The following is a 25,448-nucleotide window of genomic DNA, read 5'->3' as shown; positions in this document are numbered from 1 at the left end:
TGTAACACCAGCAAGACATTTTTGATGTTTGGAGAGAACAAACAATCCCAACTGCAGTTCATCCATCTCTTTAGCCAAAGCCAGACTTGATAATGATGTGTTGCGCTTTGGAGCAGGTTCTCAGAGCTAACTAACACTTTCTGACTTGTTACTTTCAAGTTAAAAAAAACAAAACAAAAAAACAATCTGCGCATGATACAATGAATCACTAGTGAAGTGAATGGTAATCCCTGCTTCTCTGAGAAAAAGTAATTATTCTACCGCTCCCGGCTCTGTGGGTGAATGAACTGTTACAGTGCCTCATATCAAACCATTTCTGCGTTTGTCAAAAAATAATTGCTTGGAGACCATCTAGGCTGCTGACAGATCGGGAATATGAGGTTAATTTGGCTGAAGATGTATGGCAGGACAGTGCGAAAGTCTATGTGGAAATCATCACACTCATTAATTAGAACTGGACACAGGAAATCCCATCCTATTCTCACATTCATGGTGCGATTTTTTTTTATCAAAGTATCTGTCGGTGAGGAGGGTCTATGCTGTACTTTGTCTTCCACAAAAGTCCTACAGTTTCATTGTGTGGTTTTATGAGGACTCAGATTATGTGACACTATTGGGCTAATCATAGGAAACTTGGCAATTGTGACATTTTCGCAGTGGGTGTCAAATTGGTGTTGCTGAAAATACAGTAATATATAAATGCAAGGCTCAGCAGACACACTGACAGAGCCTCTGACAATGACGCATTCATTTGTATGCTGAGAACCATGGACTGAGTCCTAATTAAATTCATGCAGTGATGGAAGTCACCATTACCTTGCGCCCACGATTAGTTCGTTCTGGCCGGGGTCAAAGGTCAGCTGTGAATAATCGACGGTGCCCTCAGCTTTGAATCGATGGATCCAAGGCTCGATTTCTGCAGAACAAGAGATGGCACATGTAACTGATACTAACACAAAACTGTCTTTTTTTATATTTCCCTTTAGTTTGAGTGCACTGGAGTGAATTTGTGTTTGTTTCTGTATGGGTGTATGGTATGCATATCAAATGTTCTCGCTGTGGCGCCTTTCATATTAACCTCTGGCATTGACATCAAAGTCTTCATCTTGGCTTGTCTAACATATTTTTGCCTACCTACCCCTGTGTAATGGGATAGCTGCTGGGTTAGCTGCTCCAGTAATGCTATCATTTGTTAAGTCATGATCCTGGTCATTGCTTTTGCTACTGGTCGTTACTGCTCAAGCTCTGGGATACAGGTTTCACATTAAAACATGAGTTTTGATGGACTATATGTATCTTATAACTCTGTAAAGATCATTAATAATCATGCACACATATAAAAATATAAATATCTAAATAACAAATAATAAAGATGGATGGATGGATGGATAGATAGATAGATAGATAGATATCATAATATGATCGCAAGTTCCATTGAGCTCTATTGACAATGGAACTTGCCACCATAGTTGCTTTTGGGATACAGAACCCAGACAGACAGACAATAGACAGACACTTTCTTGTCCTTTATACTTTGCAAGCAATAATAAATAAAGAGTAATTTACAAACCTAGTAAATGTATTATATATTATCTACAACATATACTTAAAAGTAAAATAAATAGAACTTAAAATAAAGTTCTATTTCAACAATCAGTTTAAGAGCACTGCTGAACAACAAAGCTTCCTCTAACTATAGGGTTGTTTTTCTTCTGAAGAAGCGTGTCTCGAGCATACAAAAGGAAGCCAGAATCCCCTAAAGATCCACAGCATCAGTTACCACAATGTTCCTCCATAAATCTTGCATGTCTCTATGGTATAGCCATAATGTCAGTGAGAGTGTAACTTGTAAGTGAATGTGGAGACACTCAGTGTGGTTTTCCAGTGTTTCTGAGAAGCAGTTTCATCCAATGACAATGTATATTAATTTTTTTTTGGGCTCCTAACCCCCTAAAGTACTCAACTAATGGTGGACATTTATATTATGTTTATCTTTGCATTCTTTTCAGGATATACTGAACACTCGGTTATATGTTATAACCGTTACATTTCATGACATAAAAAAAAGAAAAAGAAAGAAAAAACATGTAGAACTCATATCTTCTTACAAAAACATTTCATTCAAGAGTCAAATGTGTGAAAGAGCCACTTTAGTAATGAATACAATATAAAAATAGCAAGAAGATTTAAAACAACACAGGCACTTTCCAAAAATTAACCTCAGCATGGACGCAATTTAAAGCCTTCAAGGTCACACTGTCAAAACTGGAGGAACTCTTGCCTTAGTTTGCTTTCATGAACTGTCAAGGACTGTTGTGTTTAACAGACATTAATATGTTTGCTCTTTGCAAAGATTCTTTAAGTGCAGGAAGGAACATCTGACAAGCCGCAGCTGTGTAAATGCTGAGGTCTTTAGGTGCAGAGTTGCTTTTAACCAAGATTTCTAACCAAAATTACACAGGGAGGAGTCCAACACAAACTTGTAACTAAAATGAGACAAAACCACTTTACATAGAGTGTACATTGTTACCAAATGTAGCCACTTGGCAATGTAAAATAATGAAAAATAAAAACTTTGAAATGCCAAATGCTATAATTAACAAAGATGCTTATATAAAAGAAAGACTATTCAGGTCCAAAATGTCATGTTTAATTCAACATGTTACTTGCTGTTTATTTGTAATAGTTTGTGAAATTTATTGGCAAATTATGAGTGAAATTGTTTCTACACATTATGTAAATGTATACAACGTGTAAAAGTACATGCATTAAACATTAATAAATGTTACATTATGATTGTTATATATGTTAGTTATTGCATTAACTAATGCTACTGTATAAAACCTCATGGTAAAGTTTTACCCAAACCTAATTTAACAACACACACACTCATACACAATGAAAAATAAGATATTTTCGAACATAACACCAAAAATGTCAAGTGTTGGGTTTGTTTTCTCACAAAGCCGTGCAATGCATCAGAGCTCTGACAAGCCAATATAGACAACACTCCTTCTGATCATAAGATATACTGTACCTGTGGGGAACCATCTGCTTCTTAAACCTGTCATTGACAACAAAAGAAAAGCCTTGTTTTGCCATTAAGAAAAAAAAATCTCTCTGAAGTCTAAACAAAATGTAAACCCGGCTCACTATGACTGTGCAGCTGTTACAAACACGCCAGGTTCCACCTCCACACAATCTCAGCGCACACCCTCACCTGAGTATTAGATCACCTCCACCTGTTCCTCGTCACCCACTCATCAACGCTGCACTACAAAAGCCACACACACGCACCCAGTCTTTGTCCGGTCACATTCGCGACAAGATCATTCCTGTATGCTTACTATAAGGACTAACTTCTCTTCTACTCTCTCCAGAGATTCTCTCCGAAGGACCCAGTTCCCCGAAGTGTGCGTGTGTGTGGTTCACCGTCCCTCCAAAAAGTCACAGCCTTACCTGCACGGACTCCTTATCACTCCTCACTACCTGCTCCTCTGCTTGTGTCTTTACAAATAAACATCTTCATCTGTTACTCCTCAGCTTCCTGAGTGATCCGTAACAGATGACCGGACCAGCACCGACAGGCACAAGCATGAGCCTCACGGACCCCTTTCAAGACCTGGTTGATGCACTCCGTCGAACACTCATGGAGCCCCAGCATCTCCTCCACCAGCGAGCACTTCCGCCGACCCTGTCATCACTTCCTCACCTGCCGTGCACGCCAGTCCCATGGCCAGGCCGGCGCCCTACTCTGGCTCGGCGGAGGAATGCAGCGGATTCCTTCTTCAGTCTTCACTGGTCCTGGAGATGCAACCGCACTTGTAATCCAACTGACCGCTCAAAGGTAGCCTTTATCATTTCCCAATTGCAAGGCAAAGCACTACTGTGGGCAGATTCACTCTGGACTCAAAATAACCCAGTTATCCAGTCTTATTCTGGCTTTATCGACCATTTCCGTGAAGTTTTTGGCAGACCTGCCTGGGATTCTTCTATTGGTGAGAAGCTGTACAATTTAAAACAAGGAAAAATGTCTGTCAGTGAATATGCCTTGCAGTTCAGGACTCTGGCGGCCTCCAGTGGATGGAACGAACAGGCTTTGCTAACGACCTATCGTCAAGGACTGGAACCCCGAGTGCGGTTGCATCTCGCTGCATACGAGGATACCATCGGCCTCGAGCGATTCATCCAGCTGTCCATCCGCTTCGCCACTCGTATGCAGTCGTGCTTAGAAGAGCACCAGGGCCAGGCGCATTCCTCCACTCCACTCTGCCGACCAGAGAACGTCAGCTCCCCAGAACCAGCCAGCGACTCCTACCGCCTCACTATGTCGGAGCATCAAAGACGGCTGGCCCAGAATCTGTGCCTTTACTGTGCAGCTCCGGGCATACTATAGCAGTGTGCCCCGTCCGTCCTCCTCGTCCCATGGTGAGTGCCATTCTCCCTTCAAGATATCAAATGAAACCACTCACCACTGTTGTGACACTTACTGCCGCTGATGTATCTCTTCCAGTTTCCGCCCTCCTCGATTCTGGGTCAGCTGGCAACTTCATCTCCGGCGCCCTCTGCCGTCAGCTCAAACTCCCTACTATGGCCATGCCGTCCCCTTACCAGGTCCACACAATCACCGGCAGGCCGTTAAGCAAGAGATACATACGTCATTGTGTGGGTCCCATCTCCATCCAAACTGGACTTCTGCACCATGAGGAGATCCATCTGCTGGTTCTGGAGGAATCCACTGCTGACGTTATTCTAGGGCTTCCATGGCTGGAGCAGCACAACCCCGTATTTTCCTGGAGGACGGGCGAGATCCTGAAGTGGGGCGAAGCCTGTTTTCAATCATGCATCTCCGGTTGTCCTATTCCAGTTGAACATCCCCCTGAACCACTACCAGTCTACTCCACCTCTATCGAGAGCCCTGTCGAGAACCAATCCATCACCATTCCTCAGTGCTACGCCCCCTTCAGCGACGTCTTCTGCCCTAAGCGGGCCTCCAAGCTGCCTCCATACCGGCCGTGGGACTGTGCTATCGATCTGCTGCCGGGTGAACCAGTGCCAAAGGGAAGGATATACCCCCTATCCGTTCCCGAGGAAAAGGCCATGGAGGACTACATCAAGGAGGCGCTGGCACAAGGGTACATTCATCCATCTACCTCCCCTGCTGCTTCCAGCTTCTTCTTCGTGGCTAAAAAGGATGGAGGTTTGAGACCATGCATTGATTACAGAGCACTAAATAAAATCACTCTTAAATTCCGGTACCTACTTTCCCCTCGTCCCTACGGCCCTGGAACATCTCCGTGGTGCCACTGTGTTCACCAAGTTGGACCTCCACAGCGCATATAACCTCATCTGGATACGTGAGGGGGATGAGTGGAAGACCGCCTTCATCACCCCTAATTGGCCACTATGAGTACTGTGTCATGCCGTATGGGCTTGTTAACGCCCCCTCCGTATTCCAGGACTTCATTCATGGGGTGCTCCGGGATTTCCTCCACAAGTCTGTCGTAGTATACATTGACGATATCCTGATCTACTCCCGGAGCCTGGCAGAACATCAGAGCCATGTTGCGGAGGTCCTGCAACCCCTGAGGGACTACCAGCTCTATCTCAAAGCCGAAAAGTGTTCCTTCCCTCAGCCCTCAGTGCAGTTCCTTGGATACACATCGACCGCAGTGGCATCCGGATGGACGAGGGGAAGGTGAGCGCAGTCAGGGACTGCTGGCCCAGAATCTGTGCCTTTACTGTGCAGCTCCGGGGCATACAGTAGCAGTGTGCCCCGTCCGTCCTCCTCGTCCCATGGTTAGTGCCATTCTCCCTTCAAGATACCAAATGAAACCACACACCAATGTTGTGACACTTACTGCCCTCCTCGATTCTGGGTCACCCGGCAACTTCATCTCCGGCGCCCTCTGCCGTCAGCTCAAACTCCCTACTACGGCCACGCCATCCGCTTACCAGGTCCACACAATCACTTGGGTTCTTTTTGAACCCAAATCTCTCTCCTGGACTCCAACCGCCACTGAAGCCTTCCAAACCCTCAAACAAGCCTTTACGACCGCCCCACTCCTGGTGCACCCGGACCCCGATCGACCTTTCGTGGTGGAAGTGGACGCCTCAACCAATCCCAGCTGCCTCCATTCACGTGCCTTCTTCTCCCGGAAACTCAACCCGGCGGAGGAAAACTATGACATCGGGAATCGGGAATTGCTAGCCATTAAACTTGCCCTGGAGGAATGGAGACATCGGCTAGAGGGAGCCAAACACCCATTTCAAGTTCTCACTGACCACAAGAACCTTGAATACCTTCAAGCAGCCAAGAGACTCAACCCCAGACAGGCCCGCTGGGCGTTATTCTTCACCCGCTTCCAGTTTACCATCTCTTACCACCCAGGGGTAAAGAACGTGAAGGCCGATGCTCTGTCCAGATGTAACGCTCCCGAAGAGAGATCGGAAAATCCAGAACCCATCCTCCCGGACGATATTATCGTCGCTCCAATCACCTGGTCAGCTGAGACTCTTCCTCCAGCCGAACCTCCTAATCACACCCCGCCGGGTTGCCCACCGGGACACCTTTACATTCCCAGGACACGGCGCACTCCACTCATCCACTCCACGCATACATCACTTGGCACTGGTCACCCGGGGGTCAATGAAACCCTCTCGTTGCTACGGGAACGCTTCTGGTGGCCCAACATGGCCTCGGATGTCAGAAGGTACGTGAGTGGATGTACCAGCTGCACCATGTCCAAGAGTCCTCGCCACCTACCATCTGGCAAACTCCTTCCTCTGCCCGTTCCAAACCGCCCGTGGTCACACCTAGGGGTGGATTTTATAACGGACCTTCCACCCTCTGACAATAACACCTGTATATTGGTTACAGTGGATAGATTTTCTAAATCCTGTCGTCTTCTTCCTCTAAAGGGCCTACCGACTGCCATGGAAACAGCAGAATTGATGTTCAACCATGTCTTCAGGTACTTCGGCATCCCAGAAGATATCGTGTTGGATCGAGGCCCCCAGTTCATCTCCCGGGTGTGGAGAGCATTCCATTCCCTCCTAGGTGTGGCCATCAGCCTCTCCTCCGGCTATCACCCCCAGTCAAACGGGCAGACGGAGAGGAAGGTCCAGGAGATTGGACGCTTCCTCCGTACCTTCTGCCACGGCCACCAGAACTCCTGGAACCAATTCCTGGGGTGGGCCGAGTACGCACAAAACTCCCTCCGGCAACCCCCCACTGGACTCACCCCCTTCCAGTGCGTACTCGGCTACCAACCACCTCTGTTCCCCTGGTCAGGAGAACCCTCGGATGTCCCCTCTGTCGACTACTGGTTCCGGGAGAGCGAGAGTCTTTGTCCTTATCACTCCTCACTACCTGCTCCTCTGCTTGTGTCTTTAAAAATAAACATCTTCATCTGTTACTCCTCAGCTTCCCGAGTGATCCGTAACAGCAGCATCTGTCCAGAACATTATTGCATAAACCCATACTCATGAGCAGAGCACAACAGCTCCACGGCACAGATATTAAAATTTCTTTACAGTTATCCAGTGTGTCTTTATACAGAGATCTAACATTGGAGCTCTGCTGGAGTTCTGGCATGGCTGAAGGGACATATATTTGTCTTCTTTATAGTCTGCATAGAGGAAAGCTGAATGTCGTTGATGTCCTTCCCACTTTTTGCTGCCTAACGGACAAAGTTTACAAGGTCCACAAAGAAACGTGTCCAGCACTCTGGAGAAGAAAGCAGAGATGTTCCATTTAGACAAAACAGTCTCTTGCTCCAAGTGTCTCTCTTTTGGTCTGGATCGAGACACGCATCTCACATTTTATTGATTTTTTCAAAGAGACTGCTATAGAAAATTCTCTACTTTAAATGCAGACTGCAGGCTTGATTCAAAAAGGCAAATTTAAGGAGAGAGCAAAATGTTTCTCTCAGCAATCAATTCACTCTAAATTGGCTTACTGGGTGGCCTGACAAAGTCTGAAAGGTTTAGATTAAAAAAAAGAAAATAAAAAAAAAAACGCCCCATCAATCACTCTTCTCAATATAGCCTTTGTCAAGATAAGCACAGCAACGCCTTTGTGTTCGATTATAATTACAGGGGAATCTATTTCACAAAGCATGATATTTCAGAGAAACAGAAGGCATTTATTAAGCCAGCATGAAAGTGGCATTAATTTAAGGTGTGAAGAGCTTGAGTAATCGATACCCTTTTTTATCTGTTTGCTAAGGTGAGACAAGATTTGATAGTTGGACATTTATCTGTCTTAGGTTTGTATTTATTCAAGTAGCAGACAATTTCTATCCAAAGCAACTTACAAATCGAGAACACTGCAAGCAATTTATCATAAGAGAGAACAACATTTTTTCTAGTACACAGGGACAAGTTTCAAATGGTGAAGGATTAGTATAAGCTACCTGCAGATCAGAAATGAAATCAAAAAGAGGACAACGTTTTAGAATTTTCACAGAATAAATGAAATATTTAATAATATCCTTTAAAATTCATTAGCATATTTAAATTAATTTATTTGTTTTAATTAACATTTTAAAATAAAGACATTTAAGCTATAAAAATAAAAACAAAAATAGAATAGAAATAGAATAGAAAAATATATTTTATATAAACTATATTTAAGAAATGAAAAAATTTAAATGTAATATGTAATATCTATATTTAAATGTATTAACATTTACAATTTACAATTAAACAAATATATTAATTTATTTTGTTCATTTTAAATGTATTAAGGAATAAATAAATAAATACTGAAAAAAAGAACAACCATCTATTTTATTAGAAATGTAAAGCAAAAGAGTATAAGACTATTTAAATGTAAAAGGATAACTTAAATATTAAAAATATCTATTTAAATAGATTAACATTTAAAGATATTAAATTACTTAAATATTCATATATTTAAATAAATAAATACAAATAATGAAAATAAGAACTGTTTAAATAAAGACAAAAAACAAATTGTATTTTATATATGTATTTATATATATATATATATATATATATATATATATATATATATATATATAGTACAAAAACTAAATGCAGAAAAGTAAAGAAAAAGAGAACACACTTTAAATGTTATAGAATAATTTAACATTTATATTTATTAACATGTACATTTATTTTAATTAACATAAAAACATAATTTTAATAATTATACTATGAGTTATTTTGAAGCTCTAAATAAATACAATGTATTTACCACTATATTCAAGAGCATGTTAAGAAAACACGGCATAATCTGAATTCCAGATGAGATCTGGGGCCATAAAGGGCATACAGAGTTCAAGGCTTATTTTAGAAATCGTAGTGGAGCAGTTCAACAAACACACAAGAGAAAACCAGCAAAAAGCCAGTGCCTGTAGATCCCAGCGCTCTTTGAATAAATGTTTTTTACTGAAAAAGAGGTTTTGTTTGTGAAAGCTGGCATGCAGGTATTTGGTTTTGCGAATGTGTAGACTGGGGCTCATTCAGTGATCTGAAAGCTTTGATTCAAAAGCTCAGTCCAACAGGGAGACATCGGGAATCGGGAATTGCTAGCCATTAAACTTGCCCTGGAGCAATGGAGACATTGGCTAGAGGGAGCCAAACAACAGGGAGAACTGAGAATGTCTGAGTAACCATAAGAATTGCATTTTCAAAACGGTGCCAATGGACTGTTAAGGCGGGCGTACACGTTGCAATTTTTTCTGTCGTACGAGTTCGCATGCGATTTTTTTCAATCATGTGGAAATCGCATATCAATCGTGTGGAAATCGCGTATGCTCGTATGGTCGCGGCTCGTATCATTTGCGATGAATTACGAGCCGAGCAGAGTGGCTTACGAGCACTTCCCGACCTCCCGATCATTTTTAAACATGTCTAAAAAGTTTGTGAGCTATCGGTTTGAATTTGTGACATGTGTGCGGTTGAACGAGCCGATTTGTTGATTTATCTGAAGTTGACCAATCACGAACTAGGAAAACCACAGAAGAAGAAAGACGAAGACAGCAGCACCAGGAGGATAAACTCGCTGAAGTCTGACAGGAACAGCGAGCGCTGTATGATGTTTCTAGTAACGTGTTCCAATGCCCTTTTAGTTCTCTCTCTCTCTCTCTCTCTCTCTCTCTCTCTCTCTCTCTCTCTCTCACACACACACACAAGCATAATAGTTTACAGGGACTCTCCATAGACGTAACGGTATTCTATACTGTATATCCCCATACACTACCTCTATCCATCATGGAAAATGCATGTTTAAAATTTCTATTAAACACCGTATAGTATTTTTTAAAGCCATTTGGTTTACGAGGGCACAGGAATTGTCCTCACAAACCATTTTTACATTGTAATACCTTTTTCAGATATTTATAAACCATATACAAGAACACACACACACAGGGTGACCAAACGTCCCGGTTTCCTATTTCTGAAAAATAACCTGTACGTGTAGGAAACAGTCACGGCTCGTATCAATATTTTATATGCAGTTATGAGAGAGGGACGTTATATTAGTTATAATGCAGTTATATTAGGCACGTTCGACTTGATCACCTGTATGACATCAAAGTACCATTGGATATGTGTGCTCTCTCATCGCTCTCGCGGTACTTTAACGCATACAGTGATCCTTCTGTGTGTGCAACGGTGCTTCAAGTCGAACACGTCTATCAACTTCGTGCGATTGCTTCTGGAATTCGCAGGTTGTAAAATCGTGTCGTATATCATCTCGTCCGTACGATTTTCAGATAAACTCACTTGTGCCATGTGCGTGGACATACGGTCTTCCGACCATCCGAATTCGCACCGTGTATGCCCGCCTTTACTGGAATGAAAAGTGTGTGTCTGTGAGAGACAGACCTCCTTGTTGTCGCTGGGCATAAACGCCATTACCATTGCATTCACTGTGCATATTTAATAAATGGGGTGCTAATTAAAAGGTTTGTGTTCCAGCATTTGTGTGTGTGAGATGGGTGTTAGACACTGAAATTCACACTCATTCTGTAACACAGATGGTGAACTGCCATACGGACACATCTTAAAAATCAATCATTTAATTAGCTACTAGTCTATGTTACTACTCACTAGGTCATGCTTACAGACGGCTTTGTGAATGTTCTCCAGGAGTTCACTTACAGCCAAAGCTGATCACTAAGCTAAAATATTGATCTTGCCTTTCCATTCCATTAGCCCCAATAGACACCCATTGGCTTTGACATTCAGCTCTTCAATTACTTACTGAAATCCGCCTACTGAATTTACATTGATTATAATACAGGCAAGGGAGTCCTGTAATTAAAGCTGGGGGAAGGTGACAGAGTTTGTCAATAGTAGTTGGTCTCTATGACTTAGCCCATTAAAAAAAAATATATATTGTGCTGTAGTCAGTCAGAAAGTATATGTCAAGGACTATTAAAAAACATGTGATTACAAACATAAAAAAAAAGTTTGAAAAGGGGGAAAGATAAATTATAGAAATTAATATTTTCCTAGGAAATTTTAGATTTTAATTTATTTTTAATTGCATACATACAGTGGCTTCACTGTGATGAAAATCTCTGATTGAGAGAGAGAGAGAATATATATATATATATATATATATATATATATATATATATATATATATATATATATATATATATATATACACACAGTATATACAGTCATGGCCAAAAGTTTTGAGAATTACATAAATATTGGAAATTGGAAAAGTTGCTGCTTAAGTTTTTATAATAGCAATTTCCATATACTCCAGAATGTTATGAACAGTGATCAGATGAATTGCATAGTCCTTCTTTGCCATGAAAATTAACTTAATCCCAAAAAAACCTTTCCACTGCATTTCATTGCTGTCATTAAAGGACCTGCTGAGATCATTTCAGTAATCGTCTTGTTAACTCAGGTGAGAAAGTTGACGAGCACAAGGCTGGAGATTATTATGTCAGGCTGATTGGGTTAGAAAGGCAGACTTGACATGTTAAAAGGAGGTTGATGCTTGAAATCATTGTTCTTCCATTGTTAACCATGGTGACCTGCAAAGAAACGCGTGCAGCCATCATTGCGTTGCATAAAAATGGCTTCACAGGCAAGGATATTGTGGCTACTAAGATTGCACCTAAATCAACAATTTATAGGATCATCAAGAACTTCAAGGAAAGAGGTTCAATTGTTGTAAAGAAGGCTTCAGGGCGTCCAAGAAAGTCCAGCAAGCGCCAGGATCGTCTCCTAAAGAGGATTCAGCTGCGGGATCGGAGTGCCACCAGTGCAGAGCTTGCTCAGGAATGGCAGCAGGCAGGTGTGAGCGCATCTGCACACACAGTGAGGCCAAGACTTTTGGAAGATGGCCTGGTGTCAAGAAGGGCAGCAAAAAAGCAAATGATCAACTTTCCAAATGCACCTCTTCCTGGACACCATAATGGGCATGGATTCCTGTGTTAAAGGGTACATTTCAAAATTATTTAATATAATTGTTAATTTGCTTTTTTTTCTGATAGTCTATGCATTGTGACAGCAATAAAGTTAATTCTATATAATATAAATTATCATTTATATTTATATTTTCCCTTTTAATTTATATGTATATTGCTTATACATAGCACAGAAAGTTTCACATAAACAGATTACCAACACATAAGACCAAAAATATAATAAAGAACAAAATCTTATCCAGCATCATATGAAAAAAAACCATTATGTCCAGATCAGATTTATCAAGATCAGATTTATCAAAACCCCAAAGCAAATAACATAAGGTGCTATTATACACTCACTGTATGCTATAGTATTACTGAAAAATACTAACCTTGTTTGGCCAATTCATCTTTTCTGAATCATTAAAATATTGGGGTCTGGGACACCGTGTTTTTAAATGCTTAGCTTAAAGGTGTGCTATGAATGAACAGTGCTCATAAACAGCGGTTGAGAGTATTCTACTACACTTGAAATGGAGCAATGGCTTTCATGCGGAAACAGTATTGGATATGTTATAAATGAACAAGTGAGTTATCTCAAGCACCATTATTTAACATGCCAAATGAAGTCTGAGCTCTCCTGTAACCTGCTGTCATGCTGTTGTGTGTGGGATAGAAATACTGACCTGTGTGAGAGATGAGTGGGTGTTCAGCACTATGGCAGGCGGACTCCGGGGCCCGTGTGGACACCCGGCAAGGCACTCCTCTGGGCAACAGCAGCAGCAGCAGCAGGCTGTGCACCAGGATGAGGCAGTGGGCCAGGGGTGTTCGCTCCACGGGGGGAGCCATGGGGGTCCACGGGACTTTGCTCAGTACTGCTGGGGCAGGAGCATAGGACACTGAGCATCTGCCAAGGAAAACTGCAGAGAAAATGAGAGAATGATTAAATGTGCATGATAAGGTTTGATTGATTTCGCTGGTTAAATTTTATAATATAACCTTCATTAATAAGTCATTTAAAAAAATTATTATATAACAGATCATTACTCAAAAGGCAGGATCTGATGATAAAGACTGGTTGATTGTACTGAGTATCATCCCACTTATTACACAGGAAATAAATGCATGGAGATTCAGACAATTTGAATAATATAACATCAATATTAATGAGTTTAAATATTTTATTATGTGAGAAGAAAGTGACATAAAACCATTACATCACAATTACAGAGTTTATTGGTCATAATGCAAAAAAATATTCTGCAAAATATGAGGACTGACCAATCAGAATCAAGTGTTCCAGGTACCCATTAAATAAAAACTATTTCCAAATTTATATATATATATATATATATATATTAAAATTAATGTTTTTGTTTGTTTATGTACCTATTTATTTTATTTTTACATTTTTAAACTGCTGTCAAAAAAATTAATTCTGGATTCTTTGAATTGAACGTTCAAAACAGCATTTATTTGAAATAAAAATTATTACATCATAAATGTCTTTACTGTCACTTTTGATCAATTTACTGTGTCTTTACCAAATACTATTTTAAGAATTTTAATAATGTAATAATATTTCCCAATATGCCTTTTTTTAGAAGAGACTTCTTCTTTCAAAAACATTAAAGAATCTTAATTATTTCAAACTTCTGACCAGCAATGTTTATGTTTTTAATAAATAAATTGATGAAAGAAATGGTGAAAAGAGAGATTTATAGTGAGAATAAGATGACAGAGTAAAAGAACATCAGGCAGAGAGTGCAGCAAGATAAAGAAAAAGCAACAGTTGAGGTCCACTATTCTCATGTTTGACTTCTGACCCCACTTCCACGAATCAGCACAGGGAGCTGCACTTCAGCTCCTCTGAAGAGCCGTCCACTATCAGAGAACATACAGCAGAGCATACACACTCCACAGGGGCCCCTAACACTGCACACATACAGCCAGAAAAACTCCATCTAGTTTTGCACTCCAGAGAAACATACGATGTTATAGATTGCTTTCAGACTCCAGGGCTGAAGAGCAAGAGCTCTGGCAGTGGTCTGATATTCGCCAATAAAGCACATTGTATATATAGCTTTCTTTCTTTCTTTCTTTCTTTCTTTCTTTCTTTCTCTCATTCTATATTTTTTTAATAATACTTGCACACAACTAGTTAAATATGAAACAGCAATTTTTTTAATTTGCATTGTAAAAACTATATCTATAACTAAAACTTAAATCACTGATGGATTGCTCATATGACAATATGTATGACATATTCCTGCAAAAACAAAAAAATAAAACAATAAAAGTAAACCATAAAACTGAATTTCAATTATTATTATTATTATTATTATTTTGTCCCTTCAGGTACTCTCACTCATAATAAAGCAGAAGCCCTTGCTCTATATAGGAGCTGACTGCAGGTCTGTTGGACAGACTTTGTGTCGCAATGCCTGTCAATCAAAAATCACTCCATCATCCCTCCTTTCCTTGGGATAACCTCTCTACACTACGACAGTACAGATGAAATTGAGTCAGTCTGTGAGAAGAGCAGTACAGAACTCGATTACACCAAAGTTGCTCTCATCAGCAGGGACCACAGGGACTCAGTAACGGACACACTGCAGATCTGAGTGGCCTGTTGATGGGACTGGAGACTCATGTCTGTAGCGTGTGGAAACAGGGTTTTACATCCCTTGTCTTGTTGAAAGCACACAGAGTTTCCTGTCAGTAGATGGAGGACAGAGTGGAGCCACTGCTTTCTACTGTTTTTCAGATTTTCTCTTACGATCAATTCCCATTATGATTTGATATTCAATTACAGTATTATCAAGCACACACACATAAACAACATATCAAATTGCAAAATACCATAAATAAGGAGTTGGATTTAGACATATTTCTTTCTTTGTGTGAATGGTAATTTTACAGTCTACACTTGCACAACATTTAACTCATCATTTCTTTTGAATGTTACTGATGCGAAAAATAATTTTGCATTGCATAACATTTTGCAATGTAGCACAATGCAGTGTTTAAACACTGTCCCACCCCCTGATACAAGCAGACACAATAAGAATCCAGTGGATAACTAACTCCACAGAAAAAGTGCAAACATCTATTAGAGCTTTTTTAAATTGAGCTTATTTGCTTGAAAGTCTCAAATTATATAGTTGTGGTGCTCATATGGACACAGCAAGTTTGAATCCAGCTTGTAACATCACCTGATTCCATATCAATAAATTCCTGCTCTTTTCCCACTTTACTTGACATAAAATGTGGAAAAAAGGTTCCTACAAAACTTAACAATTTACTACCGAGACAACATAATGGCTGGTTGTTAGCAAGGGTGTCATAGACAGGACACAAGCGCTGGATTTCCTTTAATCATAGCTGCACATGACAACATGACATATTCCTGCTGTGGTCCAGTGCCTGTCACGCAGGAAATACCAATGTATGTTGACAGTGATGAAACATTTCAACAGTACCGGTTACGTTCTCTCTCACACAAACACACTGTGGTTTGAATGGCTTCCTGCTAAAACTTCCCTCCTCTAACACAAGAGAAGAAATGGGAGAGCACTGTGGTCAATATGATCTAATTATTCCTATGGAAACAATGGATCACCTGCATATTACAGTCCCTCACATTCAGAGCTGGATCACATGAATATCTTCATCTTCAATAAAACAACATTTTTATTTATTGAACCAAGTGTAGGGAAGGAATAAAAGAGACAGTTCACCCAAACAATGAAATCTCTATCCTCATTTACTCACCTTCACATCATTCTTTCTGGAGCACAGAAGATATATTTTTACACAATGTACTGGTTTAAGGACTGGAGCTTTTAAGCTTCACAAAGGATATGGAAGCACCATAAAAGTAATGTAAAAGTGGTCTATATGACTCTTGCACTGTATTCCAGTTTTTCTGAATGCTATATAATGGCTTTGATATTATAACAGATGAAAATCTTCTTCTCCATTGTTAACTGTACACTGTAAAAAAATTACGTAAAATAAACAGTAAAAAAACGGTAGCTGTGGTTGCCAGAATTATACCGTAAAAAATACGGTAACACTGTTTTTTGTTTAACGGTTTTATACAATAAAAAAACTTTATTTAAAAAAATACAGCAGCACTGTTTTAGGTTTAATGGTTTTACCCTTAATTTTACAGTTTAATGCTGTAATTTAACCGTAATGATATAATATTAATATACCAACTTATTGAAGTACTGAAACCTGTTTTGTACCTTTGTATTAAACTGGTAACCACCAAAAGCAGGTGGTGATGAGAAAGTCACGAGTTGAAACAAAGCCCATCACAAGCAGCTTTTAAATAAAAAGATACGTAGAAGGTGCAGAGCGTCATTCACACAGACACCAAATACCATCATTCAATAAACATTAATTTAACAACATTACAGTATATGTAACATACAACCCTAATAAACATAACAGATAAGAAAAAAATAAGAAGAAACAGTAATTTCAAAGAAAAAATATCAAATTCAAACAAAATTTGAAGTACAATGCAGAGAATTCTGGGAACGTAGGTTTACGGTAGGTTTCTCTGTAAAGTTTACAGGAAATTACTGTTAACAATTTAACAGGTTTGTACTGTAGAATTTTCACAGTTTTTTACTCTTTTTTTTTTTTTTTTACAGTTTTTAGTCATATTTTACAGTGTAGCAATCAGATCGAGTCAGTGAGTGCATTCGTAAATGAACAATTTTTGAGAAATGGATCAACAGATTCATTGATAATATCACGGATGGTTTTGGGTTTTCGGTTATGTTCATGTTTTAGTGGACTTTTATAACAGATAACAGTTCATGACATCACTATGTTATGGCTTCAAAAAAACATATTGTGTATATATATATATTATATATACTCTATACCTAATCTGCTATCAGTAAGATTTTGTTCTTAAAGAGTTAATACTTTTATCCAATTATGATCCATTTTAAATTTAGATAAATATTTAAAACCGAATATTTATTTAAAAAATGCAGTTTCTTTCTATCAAATAATTCAGAAAACAAATGTATCAAGGTTTCTGCTAAAATATTATACAGCACATCATTATATATACATATACATTTCTGAAGAATCGTGTGACACTGATGACTGGTGTTGCTTTAAATTGTAATAATATTTCACAATATTTAAGATCAAAGAGACTTCTCTTAAACATACAAATATTTTGAACAGTAGGCAAAGTAAATTCAAATCCAAATTAAATATATATAAAATATTCCTATTTGAACTGAAAATGTATGAATACTGTAAAAATGTGAATTGTTGAGAAAACTTAAAAACTCATCCTGTAACCTGATGCATTCAACTATTGTCTCTCAACCACAGATTTAATTGTAAGTAACTTTTTTCAATTTGAAATTGTTCCTTCACTAAATGCAAAATGCCTCATTAGTAAGGACACTTAATATGTTACATGATGTTACGGATCACTCGGAGACAGAGGAGTAACAGATGAAAGATGTAGTTTATTAAATGGACACAAGCAGAGGAGCGGGAAGTAAGGAGTGGATGGGTGCTGGGATCCGTGCCGGGAAGGAGGGTACCACACACACGCACCGTGGGGTCTTTGGGAGGATCTTGGAGGTAATCCTTGGAGAGAAAACGGAAGAAGAGACTTCGGAGGTTATCCTTGGAGAGAAGGTAAAGAGGAGTTAGTCCTAATAGTTAGCGCAGGAATGATCTTGTCGCGAACGTGACCGGACAATGACTGAGTGCGTGTGTGTGGCTTTTGTGGTGCTGAGGTGGATGAAGGTGATGCGGATCAGGTGGTGGTGATTAGTACTCAGGTGAGGGTGTGCGTCGTGATTGTGTGGAGGAGGAACCTGGCGTGTTTGTGACAGTGAGGTTTCAGGAGTGAGACATGGAATGTAGGGTGAATCCGGTACTCGGGAGGAAGTTGCAGTTTGTAGGTGACCGGATTGATCTGCTGAGTGATAGTGAACGGGCCAATGAATCTGGGACTAAGCTGGCGGCAGGGTAGACGCGGGAGGATGTCCCGGGTAGACAGCCAGACCTTCTGACCGGGTTGGTACTGGGGGGCCTCGGAACGGCGAAGGTCGGCTGCCGTCCTGCGTCTACGGAGCGCCCGTAGAAGTTGGTGATGGGCCGCGTCCCAGACCCTCTCGCTCTCCCGGAACCAATAGTCGACCGCGGGAACGTCAGAGGGCTCTCCAGACCAGGGAAACAGGGGTGGCTGGTAGCCGAGTATGCACTGGAAGGGTGTGAGTCCGGTGGTGGGTTGACGGAGGGAGTTCTGTGCGTACTCGGCCCACCCCAGGAATTGGTTCCAGGAGTTCTGGTGGCCGTGACAGAAGGTACGGAGGAAGCGTCCGATCTCCTGAACCTTCCTTTCCGTCTGCCCGTTGGACTGCGGGTGGTAGCCGGAGGACAGGCTGATGGCCACACCTAGGAGGGAGTGAAATGCTTTCCATACCCGGGAGATGAATTGGGGGCCCCGATCCGACACTATTTCCTCTGGGATGCCGAAGTACCTGAAGACATGGTTAAACATCAGTTCTGCCGTTTCCATGGCAGTGGGAAGACCCTTCAGAGGAAGAAGACGACATGCTTTAGAAAATCTATCCACAACAATCAGAATACATGTGTTATTGTCAGAGGGAGGAAGGTCGGTCATGAAATCCACTCCCAGGTGTGACCACGGGCGGTTGGGGACGGGCAGAGGATGGAGTTTGCCAGATGGTAGATGGCGAGGACTCTTGGACATGGCGCAGCTGTTACATCCACTCACGTACCTTCTGACATCCGAGGCCATGTTGGGCCACCAGAAGCGTTCCCGTAGCAACGAGAGGGTTTCATTGACCCCCGGGTGACCAGTGCCAAGTGATGTATGGGTGGCGTGGATGAGAGGAGTGCGACGTGTCCTGGGGATGTACTGGTGCCCTGGTGGGCAACCCGGCGGAGCGTTGGCAGGAGTTTCGGCTGGAGGTAGGGTTTCGGCAGACCAAGTGATAGGGGCAACAATAACTTTGTCTGGGAGGATGGGTTCGGGCTTCTCAGACCTCTCTTCGGGTGAGTAACATCTGGACAGAGCATCGGCCTTGACATTCTTTGCCCCAGGGCGGTACGTGATGGAGAACTGGAAGCGGGTGAAGAATAGCGCCCAGCGGGCTTGTCTGGGGTTGAGTCTCTTGGCTGCCCTAAGGTATTCCAGGTTTTTATGGTCAGTGAGAACTTGAAAGGGGTGTTTGGCTCCCTCCAGCCAATGTCTCCACTCCTCCAGGGCAACCTTGATGGCAAGTAGCTCCCTGTTGCCAATGTCGTAGTTCACCTCCGCCGGGTTGAGCTTCCTGGAGAAGAAGGCACATGGATGGAGGCGGCTGGGCGTCCCCTGCTGCTGAGACAGGACCGCACCCACTCCGGTGGTAGAGGCATCCACCCCCACGACGAATGGTAAATCTGGGTTAGGATGCACGAGGAGTGGGGCGGTCGAAAAGGCCAGCTTCAGGGCCTGGAAGGCTTCGGTGGCGGCTGGAGTCCAAAACAGGGACTTGGGCTTCTGACGAAGGAGGTTGGTTAGAGGACTGGTGATGGTACTAAAGTTCTGAATGAATCGTCTGTAGAAGTTTGCGAAGCCCAGGAATCGCTGTAGTTCCTTGATGGTGGTAGGAACGGGCCAATCCCGGATGGCTCTTACCTTCCCCTCGTCCATCCGGATGCCACTGCGGTCGATGGTATAGCCAAGGAACTGCACTGAGGGCTGATGGAATGAGCACTTCTCTGCTTTTAGGTAGAGCTGGAAGTCCCTCAGGCGTTGCAGGACCTCCGCAACGTGGCGTCGATGTTTGGCCTGGCTCTGGGAATATATCAGGATGTCATCGATATACACTAGGACGAATTGATGGAGGAAATCCCAGAGCACCTCATGCATGAAATCCTGGAATACGGAGGGGGCGTTTACTAGCCCATACGGCATCACGCAGTACTCGTAGTGGCCAGTAGGGGTGATGAAGGCGGTCTTCCACTCGTCCCCCTCGCGTATCCGGATGAGGTTATACGCGCTGCGGAGGTCCAACTTGGAGAATACAGTGGCACCACGGAGATGTTCTAGGGCCGCTGGGACGAGGGGAAGAGGATAGCGAAACTTCTGAGTAAGTCTATTCAGGGCTCTGTAGTCGATACATGGCCGCAAACCTCCATCCTTCTTGGCCACGAAGAAGAAACTCGAAGCAGCAGGGGAGGTAGATGGGCGGATGTATCCTTGAGCCAGCACCTCCCTGATGTAATCCTCCATGGCCTTCTCCTCGGGAACGGATAGGGGATAGATCCGTCCCCTAGGCACTGGTTCACCCGGCAGCAGATCTATGGCACAGTCCCATGGCCGGTGTGGAGGCAGCTTGGAGGCCCGCTTCGGGCAGAAAACATCACTGAAGGGGGCGTAGCACTGGGGTATGGAGATGGATTGGTTGACGACAGGGCTTTCAATAGAGGTGGTGTAGACTGGTAGTGATTCGGAGGGACGTTCCACGGGAACTGGACAGCCGCAGATACAGGATTGAAAGCAGGCTTCGCCCCACTTCAGGGTTTCTCCGGTCTTCCAGGAGATTACCGGGTTATGCTGCTCCAACCACGGGCGACCTAGGATGACGTCAGCGGTGGAATCCTCCAGAACCAGCAGATGAATGTTCTCATGGTGAAGGAGTCCAGTTTGGAGAGAGATTGGACCCACGCAGTGGCGTACATACTTCTTGCTTAACGGCCTGCCGGTGATGGTGTGGATTTGGTAAGCGGCCGCCATGGACGAGGTTGGGAGACTGAGTTGACGGCAGAGGGCGCCGGAGATGAAGTTGCCGGCTGACCCAGAATCGAGGAGTGCGGAAACTGGAAGAGACACATCAGCCGCAGTAAGTGTCACAACAGTGGTGAGTGGTTTCATAGAATATCGTGAAGGAAGGATGGCACTCACCATGGGACGAGGAGGACGGACGGGGCACCCAGCTATGGTATGCCCCGGAGCTGCACAGTACAGACAAAGATTCTGGGCCAGCCGTCTTTGACGCTCCGCCATAGTGAGGCGGTAGGAGTCCACGACCATGGGCTCGCTGGCTGGTTCTGGGGAGCTGACGTTCTCTGGCCGGCAGAGCGGAGAGGAGGAATGCGCCTGGCTCTGGTGCTCTTCTAAGCACGACTGCATACGAGTGGCGAAGCGGATGGACAGCTGGATGAATCGCTCGAGGCCGATGGTATCCTCGTATGCAGCGAGATGCAACCGCACTCTGGGCTCCAATCCTTGGCGATAGGTAGTGAGAAGGGCCTGTTCGTTCGTTCCATCCACTAGAGGCCGCCAGAGTCCTGAACTGCAAGGCATAATCATTGACAGACATATTCCCTTGTTTCAAGTTGTATAATCTCTCACCTATAGAGGAGTCCCAGGCAGGTTTGCCGAAAACTTCCCGGAAGTGTTAGATGAAGCTAGAATATGACTGGGTTACAGGATTATTCTGGGTCCAGAGAGAGTCTGCCCATTGAAAAGCCTTGCCTTGTAACTGGGAGATAATGAAAGCTACCTTGGCTCGATCCGTAGGGTACGAGAGCGGTTGCATCTCCAGGACCAGTGAACACTGAAGCAAGAATCCGCTGCATTCCTCCGCCGAACCAGAGTAGGGCGCTGGCCGTGCCATGGGACTGGCGTGCACGGCAGGTGAAGGAGGGATGATAGGATCCGCGGAAGTGCTCGCTGGTGGTGGTGATGCAGGTGCTGACATAAGTGTACGGCGGAGTGCATCTACTAATTCCTGGAAGGGATCCGTGAGGCTCATGCTTGTGTCTCTCAGTGCTGGTCCGGTCATCTGTTACGGATCACTCGGAGACAGAGGAGTAACAGATGAAAGATGTAGTTTATTAAATGGACACAAGCAGAGGAGCGGGAAGTAAGGAGTGGATGGGTGCTGGGATCCGTGCCGGGAAGGAGGGTACCACACACACGCACCGTGGGGTCTTTGAGAGGATCTTGGAGGTAATCCTTGGAGAGAAGACGGAAGAAGAGACTTCGGAGGTTATCCTTGGAGAGAAGGTAAAGAGGAGTTAGTCCTAATAGTTAGCGCAGGAATGATCTTGTCGCGAACATGACTGGACAATGACTGAGTGCGTGTGTGTGGCTTTTGTGGTGCTGAGGTGGATGAAGGTGATGCGGATCAGGTGGTGGTGATTAGTACTCAGGTGAGGGTGTGCGTCGTGATTGTGTGGAGGAGGAACCTGGCGTGTTTGTGACACATGAACTATGCTGTCTTTATTTCTAAGGGTCCAGCCACCTTGCAAAGCAAAGAAATCAGGGAAGTCAAACAGTGAAAAAAATGATCTTATAACAATTGCCCCTTAAAAGGTACAATTTGTAAGATATTTGCAGTAAAATATCCAAAAACCACTAGGCTAGGGTTATATATTTTCTCCAGCTGATTACTAACAATATCTCTAATGTTTTCAACTACTTGTAAATCATGAGATAATTCCCATTCTAAACAGTGACACGGGGCAGTGCAGTCGCCTGTCAATGACGTTAGTTACCCTTTGTTACCGCCTTTACTGATGTAGAAACCACATGACAACCGTGTCATGGACAAATGCGGAAGTATCCACGTTTTATGGTGGATTGTGTTACTTATTTATGGAACATAATTACTGTTTACTGTCTGTCGCTGGTTCTGTCGACAAGGACAGCTCCCCTAAACGTAGAAAGAGATGCTGATCTTGCTTGTGTTTTAATCGACAGGTGAGTTGTTTCGATTCGTATCTATACAGAAAACGTATGGTATAACGATCAACAAGATTAGTATTATGGGGCATACATGCCAAAAGCGGGGCATCGCATCTCTAGACCTGCGCAAGGAGAGTCTGATCCATAGTCTGATCGCGTCTTTGCATTGACTTTGTACGTAATCTACTCGCGCAAATCGTTGAACTCGCGTTTGAAAATCATGACATCAAACACAACATTCACAAAACTTTAACTCATCCGTTAAATCCATGATTTATCTTTCCATCTGATTGATGGCCGTCAGCGGTTGGGTAGAAGACAACAAGCTTGTAGAATACAACTTCTTGTCCAAGCTCTTGTTCTCTCCAGACTGGACTATTTTAATGCTCTCCTGGCGGGCCTTCCTGCATGCACTGTCAAGCCTCTGTAACTGATCCAGAATGCAGCAGCGAGGGTTGTCTTCAATGAGCCAAAAAAAGCTCATGTTACTCCTCTCCTCATCAGGTTACACTGGCTACCAGTAGCCGCTCGCATCAAATTCAAGGTACTGATGCTAGCCTACAAGACGACCACTGGCACGGCACCAACATACCTAAACTCACTGGTTAAATCTTATGTGCCCTCCGGAAGTTTGCGCTCTGCAAGTGAACGACGCCTTGTGGTGCCATCCCAAAGAAGTTCAAAATCACTCTCACGGACCTTTTCCTGGACTGTGCCCAGCGGGTGAAATGACCTCCCAATCTCAATTCGTACAGCTGAATCTTTACTCATTTTCAAGAAACATCTAAATACTCATCTTTTTCGACAGCACTTAACCAACTAATACTAGCACTTTTCCTGTTCTTGTCTTTTCATTTATTAAAAAAAAAAACCTGGCTATGCGTTCTATACTAGACTAACTGAGACTTATGGCACTTGTATACTGTTGTTGTTCTCTTGTTGACCTGACTGCTTCTATTGTTCTCATTTGTAAGTCGCTTTGGATAAAAGCGTTTGCTAAATGATTAAATGTAAATGTAAATGTAACAAATCCAATCATTCCAGGCTCCTCCTTAGCGTCATCAAAACCACGCAATTGTTATTGTTTTGGTAGTGCGCCCTCTCATGGCAGGTCCTACAAACTGTACCTTTAATTTATTCATGCTGCAAGAACTTACAAACCCTCACAAAAACTTTTCATTAATATTGTTTACAATATTGTTAATATTTGTCTAACATGGGTTTTTATTGTTGTTTCAAGCAATTCACATTTCTTAGTACATCTTATTAAGAAAAGATCCTGTAAAGTGAAAAATATGTAGTTTCTTTTTTCTTTTCCTTTTGAACAGCACTGAATGAATCATGGGGGTTTAGAAGAATGTGAAGATGAGTAAATGATGACAGTTTTCAATATTTAACTATCCTTTTAACCAAGAATGAATGGCCGTAACTGAAAAGAAAAAATGAAAGCTTAAATTTCAAACCAGTTTGAAGGCCAACCAAATTAAAACCTAAAACTGTTACAGATACAAAAAAGAAAGAAAAAAAAAACCCTGGGGCCATCCTTAAAAATATTCTTGTTTGCCGTAACCCGACCGACCCTGTCAATTTAGCACAGACTCAATTTTTATTTTTTTTTTGCTTTTAGTCCGACCGACTTGCCGATTGTAAATTTGCTTTAAGACCGACCAATCTTTTTATTACAAACACAATAAAATACTATTAATTATATTTAAGTAAGTGTTGTAAATATATAAATTGCTTTGGCCTACATACAAATGAAGGCTATCTTGTTTAATGAAAAAAAAACCCGTGACGTCATCTGTGTTTACACGGATGTCACACTGTGGCCTGTGCGTTCGCTTCGTCTCATACTCTCACTCACTGTCAGAGTCAACGGTTCATGCTTGGTAATGATGGCTGCGGCTGCAGTAAACTAAATGTTCGCGGTCACTGTTCAAAGTCATACGGGTTCGGGCACCATAATACATCTAAAAAAATTAATTAATACGAAAATAAGAAAATGATTTTAACGACCTTTTCTCGGAGCGCGTCCAGGTTTTCTTTTTTTTTTTAACAGGCGTCACACAGCAACTGCAGCTTCGGACAAACACGCATAACAGCAAATAATACTTCTGCACAATGTTTCTCTTTTTACAACAGAAATGTGAATTCAGCCGGTATTCAGTCGCATACAGTTTCGGGCTTGAATCGCCTAGGGCTGTCAAAATCGCTGAAAAACTAAACTCTAATTTTTTACTTAAATATGATCAAAATTCGAATTGTGTTTGAATTTTAAATGC

At 42.3% G+C, this 25,448-nt stretch overlaps 1 protein-coding gene across 4 annotated transcripts in view; it reads right to left on the bottom strand.

Moving 5' to 3' along the window:
• Nucleotides 1-25,448, bottom strand: part of LOC132123776 (semaphorin-5A-like) — a 183,344-nt gene that overhangs the window by 109,214 nt on the left and 48,682 nt on the right. For all 4 annotated transcript variants that reach the window (XM_059534408.1, XM_059534407.1, XM_059534410.1 and 1 more), the window contains 2 exons: nucleotides 13,097-13,330; nucleotides 817-916 (listed from right to left, as the gene is read on the bottom strand). In XM_059534408.1, the coding sequence (XP_059390391.1) occupies nucleotides 817-916; nucleotides 13,097-13,330 (334 nt within the window). The remainder of the gene's footprint in view (nucleotides 1-816; nucleotides 917-13,096; nucleotides 13,331-25,448) is intronic.

The sequence above is a fragment of the Carassius carassius genome, chromosome 42, assembly GCF_963082965.1.
Source record: "Carassius carassius chromosome 42, fCarCar2.1, whole genome shotgun sequence".
Lineage (NCBI taxonomy): Eukaryota > Metazoa > Chordata > Actinopteri > Cypriniformes > Cyprinidae > Carassius > Carassius carassius.
Note: the sequence above shows the minus strand (reverse complement) of the source record. Positions and strands in the feature narration are given on the sequence as shown.